Source organism: Symphalangus syndactylus, chromosome 3 (genome assembly GCF_028878055.3).
Source record: "Symphalangus syndactylus isolate Jambi chromosome 3, NHGRI_mSymSyn1-v2.1_pri, whole genome shotgun sequence".
Lineage (NCBI taxonomy): Eukaryota > Metazoa > Chordata > Mammalia > Primates > Hylobatidae > Symphalangus > Symphalangus syndactylus.
In genome coordinates, this window is record NC_072425.2 from 46872607 (window position 1) to 46890838 (window position 18232).

Consider the following 18232-nt stretch of genomic DNA (forward strand, 5'->3'; position numbering starts at 1 on the left):
TAGGCAGAATTACCACTCCTGTTTACAGATGAGGAAAATAAACTGGCCCAAGATCATCCAGCTGTTACTGTAGTGGGCCTATGATTTGAAGCCAGGCAGGCTGGTTTCATAAATATCCATGTCCTCCTTATTATGCTACGTACCTAGAATAGCATGAAAGCTTCATGTAATGAAGTTTTTGCCATGCAATGAAATGTACTATATGATGCAGAGTAGAGTAACTTTTAAAAATATAAATATTTGCTGAAAAACTGAGTTAAAAAAACAGGTCAGCTGCTTAAGGTGTTATTAAATATTTCAGAAGAGGAAAATGTAACATTTCAAAACATTTTTTTCCTTTCAATTGGATATTTCAGTGAAATAGTCATGGTCTAGGTTTAAAAACATAAGCCCATAATCAATAGAGTCAAGTGTCAGCTTTATTGGTGATTTTAGTAAATCAAAATAAAAACAGAGATCACTTTTCCTGACCCATGTTTTAGACCCTGTGATTAGAATATCACATACACATGTAACATCCACATCCTTTCAACATGTGTATCTTAGGCAATAGGAATAACAAGGCAATCTACCAAAACAAGGCAGTCTACCAAAACATTTATTAGCATATTTATTTTGAAATGAAATAGATGCGTAAATTTAGAAAATTTGTGACATGTACACATCAATTTTTTTTCAGTACTTATTTCTTGTTAAAAACAATTTGTGGGCCAGGCACGGTGGCTCACACCTGTAATCCCAGCACTTTGAGAGGCCGAGGTGGGCTGATCACCTGAGGTCAGGAGTTCGAAACCAGCCTGACCAACACGGTGAAACCCCCATCTCTACAAAAAAAAAAATACAAAAAGTAGCCAGGAGTGGTGGTGCGCATCTGTAATCCCAGCTACTCAGGAGCCTGAGGCAGGAGAATCGCTTGAATCTGGGAGGCAGAGGTTGCAGTGAGCTGAGATGGCGCTACTGCACTCCAACCTGGGCAACAAGAGTTAAAATCCACCTCAAAAACAAAACAAAACAAAACCAGTTTGTGTTCTGGAATAGAAAGAAAATAAAGTTCTTATCGATCATGAGTACACTCAACCTGCTTTTAAGTATGATTACCTCTCATCAGCCCTATAAGGGAAGTGATTAATGTTTAAATGTTAAGTTTTTAATTCATGTACTTAATGCCCCCCCCCACCCAAAACCAACAAAAACAAAAACCCTGTCCTTCTCAGAACTCAAGCAAGCTCTATTCAGAATTCTGAAAGGTTTATTAAAGTCCCTATAAAAACGGTCACTGATAGGCTGAATTTCTGAATAAGTCTGAGAGTACAGAGACCAATAGTAATTCAGGAAAATAAATCAGAATGCTAGGAAAACAACACAAAACACACACTAAGGATCTGCTAGCATCAAGTTTATGTAAACAGATGCTAAAAAGCTATACTATGTTTAACTGGGCTAATCAGAGCTTCCAATGTTACTGATAACCCATGCAAATATAAAAGGATTATACGTGAACCTCTAGTGTATACTTAGAAGGGGAAATTTCTTTCTCATCAGAAACGGTCACCTGAAACTCATGAAGACTGCTTGAGCATTTATTAATATTACCTAAACAAGGCAAATAAAGAAAGCAAAACAAAAAATACTTCCACTTTTTAATTCACGTATTATACTTTTTTTTTTTAAATTGAGACAGAGTCTTGCTCTGTCGCCCAGGCTGGAATGCAGCGGCGTGATTTTGGCTCATTGCAACCTCGGCTGCCGCCTGGGTTCAAGCAATTCTTGTGCCTCAGCCTCCGGAGTAGCTGGGACTATAGGCGCATGCCACCGTGCCCAGCTGATTTTTTTGTATTTTTAGTAGAGACGGGGTTTTGCCATGTTGGCCAGGCTGGTCTCGAACCCCTGACCTCATGTGATCCTCCCACCTTGGCCTCCCAAAGTGTTGGGATTACAGATGTGAGTCACCATGACTGGCCTCATGTATTATACTTAACCCACTCCACCCCCTGCAAAACCACAAACAAACCCCAATACCAAAAAACTAACTGTCCCACTCAGAACTCAAGCAAGCTCTAGGAACAACCTACCTTTGCCCAATTTTGATTATGTTTCCTTCTACATGTGCCTTAGTTTAAATAAAGGAACAACTTAACTTTCCTAGTAAAGTGAATATTGAAATGGCAGAAAATTCTGCAAGACTTATATAACCACATATCTTTTCCTACATAATGGAAAGGGTATGTATGGGGTTAGGAGATACGGGTTCTAGTTTTGGCTCTAATACTAACCACTTCTGTGGGTGGCTTTAGGCAAATTACTACACTTTTCTGGGACGACTGCTGTGCCTATAAAATAAGGGGTTGAGTTAGAGGAGCAAAGTTGCTTCCAGTTCTGACGTTCTGGGACTCTGTGACAGTTAAATGTGCAATGACAAGAGAAAACATTTTTACGTAGCATTTGGTCCTTTTTTCCGAAAGGATAGAGAATTGGTTTTATAACAATTAACAAATAAATTACTCACAAAACACAGTAATTATTCTTCCTAACTACTACTTATTTAGCACCCAACATGCATTATTTCCAAACTTCACAGCAATTCTGCAAGGTCAAGTAATACCACCAGTTTACAGGTGAGGAAATTGGGCCTTAGAGAGATTAAGTAACCTGCAGAAGTTCACCCATCAAGGAAATGCCAGGGCTAGAATTCAATCCCATATCTGCCCAGTTCCAAAGGCCATGTGCTTTCTGCTACACTAAGTGCTTCCTTACAGGTAAAATCATACATTTTCCCTTCCCAGGATCGTTCTCTTTTACTGTTAAAGAAAAAGCACTTACCTTTTTCAATTTAGGCAGCTTGGGGAGATTTGAAACTGAGATCAAGCCTACATTTATTAAACTGAGGAACTCTAAGTTCACAAATTCAGCTGTTAAGCCCTCAATTTTTCCATCATTTGATTTGCAATTGTCCAAGACAAGTTCTCGAACCTGTGGATGACAAAGAAAAAAGGATAAGCTCTCAAAAACACATTGAAAACAAACAACAATGCAGAAACTTCTACCATAAATATCCTGCAAAAACACCCAAATATACAGGCAGCCTCTTACTTAGACCTAGATCATAGTTATAAAAAGATAAAAACTGATTAAGCCTTCAGTAACAATATACTGACCGGTTCAAAGATGGAATATTACTCCATGGGTATAAACACTTACACTCTTTGTTTTTCCAGAAACAGAAACTATACTTCTTAAGATATAAGTGAAGTAAGTGTATTCCCCTTATTTCTTTTCTCCAGCCTGTTCCCCAAAGGGCAGCTTTTATCTAAATGCAAATGCAGAATGAAGACATTCTTTAGGCTGGGTCTATCTTAAGGCCCAGAAGATGACCACTGGAAAAGAGGAAAGCTTTATGTTTCCCATCAAGACCACTAAGAGATTCTGGCTAGAGGTTTCTGCACCAACACACCTTCCAACTCTGGTTTTACTAATCTTTGCCAAGATTATCTTGACACTGGGAAAAAAATCAGGATGCAAGAGTCCTTAATTCAAAACAAAGATCAATCTGGGTTGCACTTGAGAAAGAGGTTTCTAGGAGAGAACTGCTAGATAATAAATTAAATTGCATTTTCAGGCTACACAGTCTCTTTTTCAGAACTTAAGTCCATCCAAGAGTATCACATCTGGCCGGGCACAGTGGCTGACGCCTGTAATCCCAGCACTTTGGGAGGCTGAGGTGGGCAGATCACCTGAGGTCTGGGGTTCAAGATCAGTCTGGCCAAGAAGGTGAAACCCCCTCTCTACAAAAATGCAAAAATTAGCCAGGCATGATGGCGAGTGCCTGTAATCCCAGCTACTCGGGAGGCTAAGGATGGAGAATCGCTTGAACCTGGGAGGCGGAGGTGGCAGTTAGCCAAGATTTCGCCAATGCATTCCAGCCTGGGCAACAGAGTGAGACTCCATCTCAAAGACAGTATCACATCTGATGATTTGAACTTTTGAATATTGATTACTTAATAGTCTACATGCAGATCCACCACAATAATCCATATTGCCATTCTTGCTCTATGATCATCCTGAAACTTGCAACTTTTTAGCTCACTTTGATCTACTCACAGTGATGCAAATTACTGTTTTAACTGCACCAACAAAGGCATTCTTTTAGTGAACCTACCATATTTAATAGCATCAATCAAGCATGTATATGGTAGGGAGATGCTGACAGTCTGAAAAGAGAATAGGAGCTATTACCAGTGTCCTCATCCTCTCATACAAAATCCAATGATGCTACTCTAGTAATTGCTATCAATTATACTTAATCATTTATTCTTTTTACCACCACTCTCCTTCCCCCATTTACAGAGAAGGAAACAGATTTCAAGTCAGCAATACCCACAACATAGTAAGTGCCTAACCACTTCTCACTACCCTGTCTACTTCCTCGTCAGAAGCCAGGCATCCTTTTTACTCTTTACATCCACTTACTTCTTCCTTCCTTCCACTTTTCTTTAGATATCTCTGCTATTCTTCCCTTTTCTGATAAGAAATGAGCACAACTGAAAACTTAATAGGTCAACTCTGACAAAAGCTGGGCTCTGGAGACATATGCCTGGGGTTGAATCCTGGTTCACCTCTGCCACTCAGAACTTGTGCGACCTTGTGCGAGTCACTTAACTTCTCTGTGCCTCAGTTTCCCATAAAGTGGAGCTAATAGTACCTACCTCATGAAGTTGTAGAGACTAGGGCTTGGAACATTATAAATGCCCAGAAAGTAACCTCTGGGTAAAGGGAATGGGAAATGTCAGTGACCTTTGCTGTTTACTTTACTTATATCTGTACTAAGTTTTTTACAACCATGTATTTATTCTGTATTAAAAAGAAACTAAACATAAAACCAACGAACCATTAAAATTTTAAAAAGGTCAACTGTCATCACCCACCCATGTAAACAGTATACTGCAATACAATTAAAATGTTCCCATTTAGCTTGAGAGATTTTCTATAATTCCATCCAAAATAATCCAAAAATGTTATACAAAATACACCAATATGCCAAAACTGAAGTGAAGAAGAATTAGAGTTAGCCATATTGCCTCTCAGCTCACAGAGTGAAATCATCTCTTAAGGACATTTCTTTCAACTTGCAAAATTCCACTTGAACCACTGCAAGGCGTCATCAAAAAGTACCACAACTCAAATGCAGGTTAAAAAATGTTTTTGCTGGCTGGGCGTGGTGGCTCATGCCTGTAATCGCAACACTCCTGGGAGGTCAAGGCGGGCGGATCACCTAAGGTCAGGAGTTCAAGACCAGCCTGGTCAACATAGTGAAACCCCATCTCTACTAAAAATACAAATATAAGCCGGGCACGGTGGCGTGTGCCTGTAGTCCCAGCAACTTGGGAGGCTGAGGCAGGAGAATTGCTTGAACCTGGGAGGCAGAAGTTGCAGTGAGCTGAGATTGTGCCACTGCACCCCAGCCTCGGTGACAAAGGAGACTCCATCTCAAAAAGAAAAAGAAAAAAAAAGTCACTGCTAGACTAAGCTTCATGATGACAGGATCATGTATATTCCAGTTACCACGATATCACTGTGTAAGAGCCTACGTAACTGCGGAATGAGGAAAAAAAACGGTCACAGGTTTGTCAGCAATATTGTACAGAGGTTTGTGTCACAATTGTGGGGGACTAAGATGAAAACTCGGACATAAAGGGGACCAACTTTCTGATCACAGAGTATTTTTTAAGAAATTACAGTGTGTGGATATATTATAAATCACTTTACAATCCTCCCTATTGAACATTTGTGCTCAATTTTCCCTACTATAAATAATGCCATATCTTTACTTAAAATGTCTTCTGTATTTAGGACTGTGTTTTCAGAATCCATTGCTAAGTGAAAGAATACAAACATCTGAGTGTGTTATTAGTTAAGAGTTCTTTATTTAAAACGTCAACTTCTCTTTTAAATGAGTAGTTCATCTTAACTGCTGCAAAATTATTTTCTGATTTATTTGACTGTTACTTTTTGTAACCTCTCGATTATGCAAATTATGGCTATTTGCATTTATCTTGTTCTTGAGGATATCTTCTACTGTTTTTACCCTAAGTGAGGAAAAAATAAATACCCCAGCAGAAACACTAACAAAGGACAGACAAGCTCTAAAAGACACAAATAGCCAACACTAAAAAAACTGTTCAAGGCCAGGTGCAGTGGCTAATGCCTACAATCCCAGTACTTTGGGAGGCAAAAGTGGGAGGACCACCTGAGCCCAGGAGTCCAAGAGTCACCTGGGCAACATAGGGGAGACCCTGTCTCTACAAAAAAATAAATAATTAGCTGGGCATGGTGGTGCATGTCTGCGGTCCCAGCTACTTGAGAGGCTGATGCAGGAGGATCACTTGAGCCCAGGAGGTCCAGGTTGCAGTGAGCCATTATCATGCCACTATGCTCCAGCTTGGGCGACAGACACCCAGTTAAAAAAAAAAAAAAAAAGTTTGGCTGGGCACAGTGGCTCACGCCTATAATCCCAACACTTTGGGAGGCCGACGCGGGCAGATCACCTGAGGTCAGGAGTTTGAGACCAGCCTGGCCAACCTGGTGAAACCCAATCTCTACTAAAAATACAAAAAAAATGTGCCGAGCATGGTGGTGTGCACCTGTAGTCCCAGCTAATCGGGAGGATGAGGCAGGAGAATGCTTGAACCCGGGAGGCCGAGGGTTGCAGTGAGCCAAGATTGCGCCACTGCACTCCAGCCTGGGCAACAGCGCGAGACTCCATCTAAAAAAAAAAAAAAAAAGGTTCAACTGTAAGTAGTAAAAGTGCATATTAAAAATGAGGTATCATTCTACTCTGGTTGGAGGGACAGCTCCTTCAAGAGAGATGGCTAGGATGGACACAGATGTAAGTGAGTTTGTTAAGTGAGAGTGAGAAGTTCAGGAAATGAATACCTGAGACCTTTAACTGCCTCTACCAGTAAGAGGCAATAGGATATACTGGGATAAATAGGGCAGAGAGTTGTTGGGCTAGGCAGAAAAGGCAAGTCCCTTGACTTTTCCAGGAAGGCTGAGAATGTAAAGAAACATGCTACCCCAAGAACAGAACGCCAGAAGCATATTAAGAAGATGAGTCACTGGGGAATAAGCACAGAGGAGAATGGGAATTACTGCATAAAGCAGAGACCACTGGAGGGCCCCACTTAGGGCTGTACCCAAGGATAGCAGGTCTAAATGTTCCATCAGCCAACTTCAAGGTTGTTGAAAGTTCTCAACAAGACCTTAATGAAAGGTATTCTGAGCTTGGATATTGTTTCAATGGCAGAAAAGTGGCATTTGAGGTGCAGAAAAAGTGTATTTACATGTGCAACACACATACACAGGTGCACTCACACTCAGTGATAACTGAGTACTTAGAATTTAGGGCTTATATACCTAATGTAGAAGAGGAAAGGATAGGAGGAGAAAAACCTTTTGGGAAGAACAGATTTCTTTAGGGAACACAAATGGTATTTTCAGAACAAAGGAGAGATCAAGTTTACAATGTCTGTCTACATAGGTATGAGTGGTCTTTGTTTTCTTAGGGAGAAATGACTACCCCCCCCCAACCCCCACCAGAGGTTTACTCTTGGCCTCTCTCCTGGGAACAGACTCACTCCAAAGGGAGAATTTATGTCAGCCCTCGTTTGTGACATGTATTTGCTTTTAGCCAGATAAACTCCAAGTAGGCTTCTCTCTGCATCTGTTGAATCTCAAATCTCTTCAGTTTAAAACAATCTTTATATCAACTCTGGGGTTCTCAGTGGATCTCCACAGAGGTAACTAAGCCTCATCTCTTTTCATTCCTTCCTGGGTATAGAGATCTAGACTGCCTTGCAAAGGAGATAACAGCTTTGGAAGAGTGTGGTTGAGACAGTGAGTGGAGGTGGGGTCAAGATGATCCCACAGCTTCCCAATCTAGATTCAGAATGAACCAGAGGTCCTAATCAAAGGAGAAAAGGCCCTAGTTTCTTCTTATATCTCAAATCCTCCCAGAGCTGCTATCTAATGAAGAAAGGTTAGACAGGCACTTGTTCATCTGTGCTTAAATCTTAGGGATCTATTTGATCCAAGAGTTAACTGGCCGCCTGCTTGAAGATGGACAGTTTAACTTTTGGGGCCAAATTCACTCCTCTTCTTCCCTCATGCTCCAATTAAACCTGCCTTTTCTCAAACACAAATTTAAGGTAAACATTTAAAAATGAAAAATCCATACTACCTCCTACTTAACTCATATTTGTTTTCTACAGTTACCAGCAAACAGTAGTTTCCTACTACTTTTTCATTGAAAAATTTGAACTATATTGCAGCCAAATACCTTTTCAGATCTGATTGGAGGATATAACAATGACCTATAACACTATCTCTATGAAAAACAAAACACATTTTAAGTTCTAAATGGCAAAATGCCTATGAGGTCCTTCTTTATGATGAGTCTAGGTCATGGGAATATCCCTGGGGACTGGAGCTGGGGGCCACAGGAGATGGAAACATTTTTTTGCCTTTCATTCTCTTCAGTTTGCTCATTTGCCACTCCCCTAGCTACTATGAAAAAAGAACAACTTTACCTAACTGGTGGGGCGATGCTCTCCAATTATACCAGCTGTCTCTGCCATAAAAGGAGGAAAAGGTATGGAGGAATTAAAGATCTTTCTGAGTTGTCAATTCTTTTAATTAGAACAATACTGGTTATCATGGTAAGTGAAATAATCCCAAAATATAGAAAGTAATTCCTGCCATCCTTGCAATTTCCATCCTTCTGAGTTAACCAGTATTCAAATCTTCTACCCATTATTTTAAAATAATGTTTCTAAATTAATAGAACTTTTTATTATTTTATTTTTATTTTTGAGATGGAGTCTCACTCTTTTGCCTATGATGGAGTGAAGTGGTGTTATCTTGGCTCACTGCAACCTCTGCCCCCGGGGTTCAAGCAATTCTCCTGCCTCAGCCTCCAGAGTAACTGGGATGATAGGTGCCTGCCACCACACCTGGCTAATTTTTGTATTTTTAGCAGAGATGGGGTTTCGCCATGTTGCCCAGTCTGGTCTTGAATCCCTGACCTCAAGTGACCCACCCTCCTCCGCCTCCCAAAGTGCTAGGATTATAGGCATGAGCCACTGTGCCCGGTCTAGAACGGATCTATATTAGTGGTTCTCCAATGTGTTTAGGTAGCACGACTGTTAGCATTAAGGAAGGAAACACCAATATCCTATTGGTGGGTATTTAAAGATGGGAACCATTCTGAAAAGCAATTTGGCAGAGGGGAAAAAAAAATCACATTATAAGATGCTCATTTCAGCAGTATTTAAAACAGCCAAAATCCCTGTGAACAACCTGAGAGGGATGTTTAAATTATGATCTATGCAGACATTAATAATGAGTCTATAAAACAAGGACACACACAAAGATGTTGACTGTATTTTTTTCTAAAAAAAAGCAACAAGCTAGCTAGCATTTGGATTATTTGCATGAACCAAGTTTAGAAAAAATTTAAACATTCTGGTAGACTATACACTAAAGTGTCTAGATGGTAGGTTAGGCATGTATGATGTCTATCTTCTTTTTGCTTATCTATACCTACAATTTTTTTGGCCTATCTAAATCTAATTTTCTTAAACGAAGATGCATTACTTATACAAGGAAAAAACCCCCAATTAGTTGCTACGCAACCAACTAGAATATCCAATTGAGCTCAAAATTACATCACAGTAGACACAACAAAAGAGGTCAAAAGCTGGGGAGGGGGTGCAGATCAAAAAAAGATGGAAGTTAAAGACAATCTACATTTTTTTCTCAGTAAATTGGGACTATGTAAAGACTGCTTTTATTTTGGCATATGAAATGTCACAGTCCAGCATGTAGCACACCAGCATCTCGCAGGGGCATAGACTGCAAGCCACAGTAAGGAACTGCTTGGCTTTCTAACTTTGAATGAAAAACTCAGAGCTGATAGAAAGGCTGACTGTCCCCAAATGCATGGTTAATGAGGTGCTTCTAACAGAGCGACATGTTCAGTTTACTGGAAGGATAAGAATCTCACATAAAGAACAGGTATTCCTTTCCAATTTTGGAATACAACTAAATGTGGTTTATATCTAGCTACTGCATGTCAGTGTCTTCTCATCTTACTGACAAGACCTCCAATTTCCATGGTGTATATATGGTGTATTCTAGCATTGTTCAATTTACTCTCAGGGCCAATATTTTATATAAAATATTTCCTTGTCATACAAACTATCTCCTATCCTTGTCTATAAAATGTTTTTAAATGGTAACCACCATTCTTCATGAAGATTACTTTAAAATGCCAACTTAGGCCATTTTGTTCCACTATGAGAATACACCCTGTTTTGGACTTAGAAAAAAATAAATAAAATCCCGTATTTCTTTACAATCCCTCGCCCCTATCCCTTAGGGAAATGGGCATACTTGTGTTTATAAGGAATAGGGATACAGTAACAGGTGAACTGAAGAAGACCCTAGTAACACTTTTGTGTTTACCTTCTTGTCTTCCTTGGTCAGAACACACAAGAGCCCAACTGAACAGAAGTGTTACTAGGGTCTTCTTCAAACCCCAGTAATTAAAAAAAAAAAAAAAGTCATATACACAATAAAAGCCCATCTGGTCTTAAACGTAAGAACACATTTACAATGAAACCCCTATTCGCCCTCTTCAAACACGCTTAAATCTCACTTGACTTTAAAATCATTAAGGTCAACCATGGGACACTGCTGTATCTCAGGGCATCCTGTTCATACTACAACAGTATACCTTCAACAGGGGAAACGATTCTTCATGTTACCCCACATGACAAGTCTGCAGGATCCCAGAGGCCAAGCCTACTGTGTAACAGCTGACAATGCCATCAATTTCTGTGGTGTTTATGGCATGTTCCAGCACATCACACATAAGGTATATCATGTGACTAGCTGAATATGATTTTAAGGGAGTGATCTCCAAATTTTTCATTTGCCTTAAGGATGACGCCTCTGTGCGAAAACACTTTAAACTCTCTTTTAGAATTTCCTTCAAAATATACACCATTTTTTCCTGAAAAATCCTTCAGTTTTAGGTCAAAGTTTTATTCGCCCAACTGGGTACCTAACTCCCACTGGTCTCAATCTCCCTAAGGGAACCTTCCTCCATCCCCACAATCTCAGCTGGCTCCCGCAACACTCTCTCAAGGTCTCATAAACTCTCCCAAGTGCAAAAAGCACCACACCACCTCAATGGTTTCTCAGGCTTCAAATGTTTACTTAATAAACCAGTGGATTCTGCAGGCCAGTGCTGCCCAACACAGCACCCACGAGCCACTTGTCACGTTTGAGCACTTGAAATGTGGATAGTATTACAGAGAAAATGTTTTAATTTAACTGAATTAAATGGCTCTGGCCTGACTGGCAAGAAGGTTAAGCTGATTACTTGAAAAATGAACTCGCAGCCGGGCGCGGTGGCTCACGCCTGTAATCTCAGCACTTTGGGAGGCCGAGGCGGGTGGATCACCTGAGGTCAGGAGTTGGAGACCAGCCTGAACAACAGGGAGAAACCCCGTCTCTACTAAAAATACAAAATTAGCCGAGCATGGTGGCGCATGCCTCTAATCCCAGCTACGCTGGGGGTTGAGGCAGGAGAATCGCTTGAACCCGGGAAGCGGAGGCTGAGGTGAGCCGAGATAGCGCCATTGCACTCCAGCCTGAGCAAGAGAGAGACTCAGTCTCAAAAAAAAAGAAAAAAAGAAAAATGAACACCTGTAGATATACATGTGCTTTTAAAGCAATATTACTTCATATATGAAAAATCACCTAAGGGGAACAGCAGGCCAACTGTTTCCCAGAGGGAACACTACTCTCGAGAATTTTAAAAAACCCTTAGTTTGAGCATATCCTAAAGAATTCAAATTCTAGATTTTAACGCATTTCTGAAGACCCACGTGTGTACTTCTCTTGTGGGCACTTTGGCTAATTTTAGCTACTCCATATTCTACGGATTTGCAATTACGCCGCAATGGAAAAGTCTGGAATAAACACCTTCTCAAGGCAAGAAAGCCTCTCAAGTTCTGTGGCGCGAGCTGGGCACCCAGGCGATAGGCTAGCACGTGGCGGGCACAAAATGTCTGACGGATGGTCGGAAGAACGTACGCCCGCGACCCTTCATCTCGGAACCCCCGGAGCGGCCCTCCCTCGCGGGCCCTCCGGGAGGGACAGCGCCCTGCGGTGGAGCCCGGCCCATCCCGCGTTAGTGGTGACCTCAAAGACTAGAGAGCAAGGATTTAAAACGTCCAGCACACCAGGTAAACCCTGGTCGACGAATTCCCACAAGTTCGCGACTTGTTAACCACAGCCACCTGAGGGCACGAAACCCGGCCGCTCGCTTAACCCAGAGCGGGTCGGGAAGCCCCGCGCGGCTGCCCTCGGCGGGAAAGCCACTGGCCCGCTGGGGCACCGGCCGTGGCGCTAACTGGCCCCGCGCTGGTCCGCGGCGTGGGGGCTCGCGACGGCGGGCAGCCGCGCTAAACCCGGGAGATGAATGGGGCAATTCCCACAGGTCGGACCCACGCCCACGCAGCCGCGCCGCAAGAGGACCGCCCTCAGGCCCCTGCAGCCCGCAAGGCGCGCAGCCGACCACACCAGGCCGCTCTCAAGCACGTGGGAGGCCAGAGGCCGCCCGGCCCACGAGCCGAGCCGAGGCCCGCCCAAAATCCCGCGCGCCGAGCTGAGGCCCGCCCGAAACCCCGCGCGCCCGGCGCGGGGCGGGGGCGGCCGCCTGCCGTTGCCCTTTTAAGAAGGGGGAGGGGGGTCGGCAGCGCGCCCGCGACGGGATGAGGCGGCGGCGGCGGCGGCGGCCACGGCGCGCGGCTCCCGCCAGTGCGAGCCAAGACCCGGCGGGGCGGGGGGGAAACAGATCGAGGGCTCGGCGCGGGAACAGGCGGCCGACAGCCAGCACCGAGGGCGGGCTGCGGGCAAGGCCAAGCTCGTGGGCCGGCTCACCAGGCGGAGGGAGACGGGCACCCGCCAACATGGCGCTGCGGCGGCCTGTGGCGCGCTCCGGCTGGTGTGAGGAGCCGCCGCCCGCCCACACGGAGGGGCCAGCCTCCCGGGGCAAGGGCAGGGGCCCCGGGTTCCGCCTCCGCGGCGCAGGGGGAAGGGCGAAGCGGTCGCCACAACGGTTGGCCCTGGTCGACCCAGGCTGCCCCTTGGAGACCGGAGTGGGCAAGGCCGAGGACGAAGAGGGAGCGAGGGAACGGGGGAGAAAGTTTTATTTTTAGGCTTGAAAAATGGCGGGAACCGCGTCCTTTTTTCAAACTTGGCCTCGGGAGGGGCGGCGGTTGCGCCACCTCCGCCGCCCTGGCCCGCCCCTCCCCCGCTCCGCGCGCCAGGCCGCGCCCGCCCAGGCCCCCAGGCCCCTCAGGGGGCTTCTCGCTCCCTTCAAAGAAAAAAAGCCCCCTCCTCGCCCCACGGCCGCTGCCCTCGGCCGGGCTGGTGCCCACTGCGAGCTCCGGCCACAGAAGCCCCCGTCCCGCCCCACCCGCGCCCCTTCCCCGGCCGGCCCGGGGCGCGCGGAGCCCGGCCTGGCCCAGGCAGGGATGGCCGCGCAGCTCTTCGGCAGGCCCGGCCTCCGCCCGGCCGCGCATCCCGGGAGGCTGCAAACATGGCTCCCAGCGTTACACAACCCCCGCCTCCCTCCCTCGCCGCCGGCCACTTGCACACGCGCTCCCTCCGGGGAAAGACCCCGGCGGGCGAAGCGCTCAAAGTTTGCTTTCCCCCACACCGCTGCCTTCCCCCGGCCGCCCCAGGGGCCCGCGGGCGGCAAAGAGTTAATCCTCGTGCGCTCGCTCCCCCCTCCGCGCCCGCCCGCCTTCCCCGTCCGAGCCCACGAGCTGCGCTCTTCCCCACGCCGGGGCCGGCGAACCCTCAGCCCGGGCCCCGCAGGTGGCCACCATTACATGCAAGTCATCGGGGGAGAGGGCGCCCCGAGGGGGCTCTGCTTACAGCTGCCGGGGTCCGGTTCCTCAGTTCCAGGTGGATCCTCCTCTTCATGTCCATGTTCCCCTCTTCCCCCCTCTTCAAACTTAACTTTCCGCGGCGGGGGCGGAGGGGGGAGAGGCCTCCCGGCCTGCGCAGCGAGGGCCGTCGGAAGGGTTTGCTCGCGGCAGAGGCCGGCGGCGCGGTCCTGGGTGGCGGGCGGCGTGCGGGCAGGCGAGCGGAGCCCCCGGAGCCAAGTTACTCACGGGAGCGGAGAGAAACCATGGAGGGAAAAGGGGGCTGGAGCGCAGCGCTGGGCTCACTACCGCCGCCCCCGGCCGCGGCCTGCACTGCGCTTAAACCGGCGACGCGGCGCGGCAGCTGCTCGGCTCTACTCGGCCCCGCGCGGCGCTGCTCGGCTCGGCGGCCGCGGCTGCACCAAGGACGGGGCGGGGAGACGCGCGGCGGGCGGGGCGGGGCGGGGCGGGGCGGAGGCTGGGGAAAGGCGCAGCCCGAATAGAGGAGCGACTTCCTCCCTCTCCGATTGCACGTGGGGCGGCTGATGTAAGACCTTTCTCGGGGGGTGCGGGGGCTTCCCCGCCCTCCGACCCTCGCCACGCTGAGACTCCTTCACCCCCCGCTCCCGGCCCCACCTCGTCGCGCCCGGAGCTGGGCTTGCAGCCCGGGCTGGGAGGTTCGCGGGAAGGGCTGGTGGGAAGCTTTGCAGTCCGGCTTCGGGGGTCCCTAAAACCCAGTCCATCCGGGGAGGCTCACGGGAGCGGCCCGACGCCCGCGGAGGCGCGAGATGTGAAGAAGCCGGGGACAGAGAGGCTTTGACGTTCAACTTTTGCCTGCCACACAGTCTGGGGCCAACAGGCCGACCCCCGCTGCCTCCTTTGGCAGAGTGGCGTCCGTAGTGCTGCCGAGGATTCTCCCCCGCCGTCGGGACGGAATCGCGGCCGGCCGGCCCTGGCAGGGCAGCTGGGGTCGCTTGCTAAGCCACAGAGCAGCCGAGCATCCCCACCCTGTTCAGGAGAGTCTCCCTCGGTTTTCTAACATTTTAATAGGAGCTAGAGAAGGAAACGATTAGCATTTCTAATAGGGCCTCAGGGTTTCCCCGCAGACTTTTTTTTTTTTTTAATCTCATTTATTCCTTAGGGCACCCCTGTGAGGTGTGTAAATTCTTGGTGGTCTAAGTTTCGCTGAAACCTGGCAGGCAGCCTTTGTCATGGTCTGGCTCAAAGGGTCCCAGGGGTTAGAGCACCAGATCAGGATGAGTGTTGTGCTTTGCAGAACACCGGGGAATGACGTTATATTCAGCGTAAAATAAGTAAATACATAATGTGTCAAATACAATCTAAGAAGATCGTACTGACAAGAAGCACCAAAAACTAAGAACAATTTGTTAAAGAAAAACTTGAAATTCTATGCATTAACATAAAGTTTTATGGAAGTTAAGAAAGTGCCCCCTTTCCTATTTTACCTAAGTTTTAGTGGCAAACAACCCAAACTTAGTTGTAAGCCAATTATATATCAGCTTTTAAAATGAGTGAGTTAACATTTGAAGATGAAAGTTTTAGAAGGAATATGGGAAAAGAAAAACTTTCTAGTATGTAGTTCCCTGACTCCTTTTGTAGCCTCAGCAGATGTCTTTATGACAAGGGAAAATGGAGACAGATGTTCTCAGGAGGTTACAAAAGGTCTGTAACTAAGGTTATGAGAACCACAGGGCTATGCAATGAGGGCTTTTACACACACACACACACACACACACACAAATCGGTTTCATGAGCCAATAAGCGATTATTGAGGATCTGCTTTAAGGGGCTTGATATTATTACTCTAATTCTCAGACAACTTTCTGAAGTAGGTGATAATTTAATCATTTTACAGATGAGGAGCTTAAGCTGCACGTTCAGCAAGAAGCAGAGCTAGGATTTAGACCCAGATAGGTCTGACTCCACAGCCCACCGTCTTCTGCTACATCATCAGTCTGGCTAGAGTGGAGTCATAGCATGGTGGGGGCTACTTTGGTGCTGTAGGTTGGGAACAGTTGCAGAGGGCTTTTCATACCAAACAGCATGCAAGTGTCCTCTTGCAAGGAAAGGGGGGATGGTGCTGAAGGAGTCTTAAACGTGGTAGCTCTGTGCTAGAGAGTGGTAGTCTGATGGCTCCCAGAGGAGATGGTATTAATCCTTAGCATCAGGACAAATCTTGAGACTCTGTCCTCTCTTTATGGCCAACTGGAGGGTATGAAGGACTCTTTCCCTAGGGTACATAGCTCACAGGATAGATGTGTGTTTTATAGTATTAAGCTACAAAATAATAAACACAGCAACAATGTGCTGCAAATAGAAGGCAAAAGAGCCAAAGGAGGAGAGACTACAGACACCGCACTGTCCGTTCTTACGCAGCCGGTGCTGGCACGCACCTCTGTGAACAAAGAGCATGTGTTCCAGTGACATGCTTCTTTGTCAGGGGCTTCACTGCCAGAGACATAAATAACACAGGCAGAGCAGGGTGTGTCTCATTGCCCTGCCAACATCTTCTACGGGACTGTCAGTCTACAGGCCTGAAGGGGCTGTTGTCACAGCGCCTGGGTTTTGAATATTGCTGCACTTAACATCATTCTCTGTATGCATCTGTGTGTGAGAAAGATGTAGAATATTCAATTGTATCTAATCTGCAAGTATTATCATGTCCATGGATTTATGAATTTCAACAAGGGCTGAAAGGGAATAAGGAAATGTAAAAACAGTTTGTTAGACCAAACTAAGAATGAATTTCTTTTTACTTCCATTGATGTTAACGTTTGACCAATAAGTAATAAAAATATCAAATAATGCCAGGTTTTGGCACCCCTTGAGCCTTAAAACTGCCTGTTAATCAGAATGGCTGTGTATTCCAAAAAGCTCTAAAATGTCTGAGCAGAACACTCTGAGCCAGTTTGTAACTGCTTGGACCTGTGCCCCACCCCCCTGCCTCAGCAACAGCATGTTACTTGTCATGTCATCAGATGACTTGAGCCTTCCCCACAAACTTTGTGGCTGTGGACAGACTTTAATAAATCTGAAGATGAGAGGAAACAGCCCTACTAGGTCATTGATTTAACTAGCTCTGAACCTAGCTTAACAGAATGGGCACATTTTAGTAACGACACTATATGAAGCTGATATATAATATAAGGTGAGGAAATGATTACTCTTTAAATACTTCCATTCTTCCCGTCCTCTTCCATACACATGTGCATACACTGGTAAGAACATATCTCTTCCCCACCCCGGACTTTCCACAACTTAGTGTGTGTACCTCTATTATCGCAGTTCGGCAACAAATGGTAGTTATTGAAGGATCTAACTTCTCAATTAGAACTCAGACAACTATTTCTGGATGATAGGAATGGAGAGGAGGACCTTGGGTCCATCTTTAGAACATAGCAGATGCTTTGCAAATGTATGTTATGTTGAAAATAATGTCACATGTACTAAAAAATACCATCTAGGCAGCTGAGGTTATTGAGACAAGGGGAGAGGGAGAGGCAAATAGGTGAAAATGGGTTAAGGGAGGAGATCCTCTTAGTCTCCACATGGTAAAAACAGACGAGGGGAATGTGTCAGGTGTACAGGAAGCTCTAGGCCCAGTAATGGGCCCCTGCCCAGGTTCCTTTCTGCTATCTGAACCAGCTAGAGGTGCTAGGCCTTCCTGGTGCAGCAAGGAAGAGCTATGACTACAAGAGTCAGGTCCAATATTTGTTAAGCACCATCCTTATGCCAAGTGTTGTGCATGGGACTTTTGTGTACCCTGCTTCTCAGTTAATCCTAGCAACAGCTCCCCGGGACAGGACGATAATCCACCTTTTTTAGTGTTTAGGAAACAGACTCAGCAAAGCCAAGTAGGTTTGCTGAAATTCACATAACTACTAAGAAGCTAGATTTCTCTGTCATTAAGGGCTCACTGTAATTCATTCTCATTACTTTGATCGACTAGTCCTCACAACTGCTTCTGAAAAAAAAAAAAAAAACATTTTTTTCCTGTTTTAAAAAGGTTTACTTGCTCATTGTGCAGAGAAAATTAAAAAATAGAAAATAAATTTAAAAGTTCCTGCCATTGAGATATAACCACCATTAAGTTGTATATCCTTGCAATTTTTTTCTATACTATACATACTGTTTTTAAGTGTTGGGATCAGATTGAAGATTTTTTTTTATAAACTTGCTTTTTCCACCTATCATTATGATAAATCTGTATTAAT

At 45.7% G+C, this 18232-nt stretch overlaps 1 protein-coding gene across 1 annotated transcript in view; it reads right to left on the reverse strand.

Moving 5' to 3' along the window:
• The window catches only part of ANP32B (acidic nuclear phosphoprotein 32 family member B), a 36127-nt gene extending 18148 nt beyond the window's left edge, over positions 1–17979 (reverse strand). The window contains exons 1-2 of the mRNA XM_055271743.2: positions 14008–17979; positions 2821–2970 (exon numbers count right to left, since the gene is read on the reverse strand). Coding sequence (XP_055127718.1) covers positions 2821–2970; positions 14008–14061 — 204 coding nt within the window. The 5' untranslated portion in view covers positions 14062–17979. The remainder of the gene's footprint in view (positions 1–2820; positions 2971–14007) is intronic.
• Between the last annotated feature and the right edge of the window lie 253 nt (positions 17980–18232).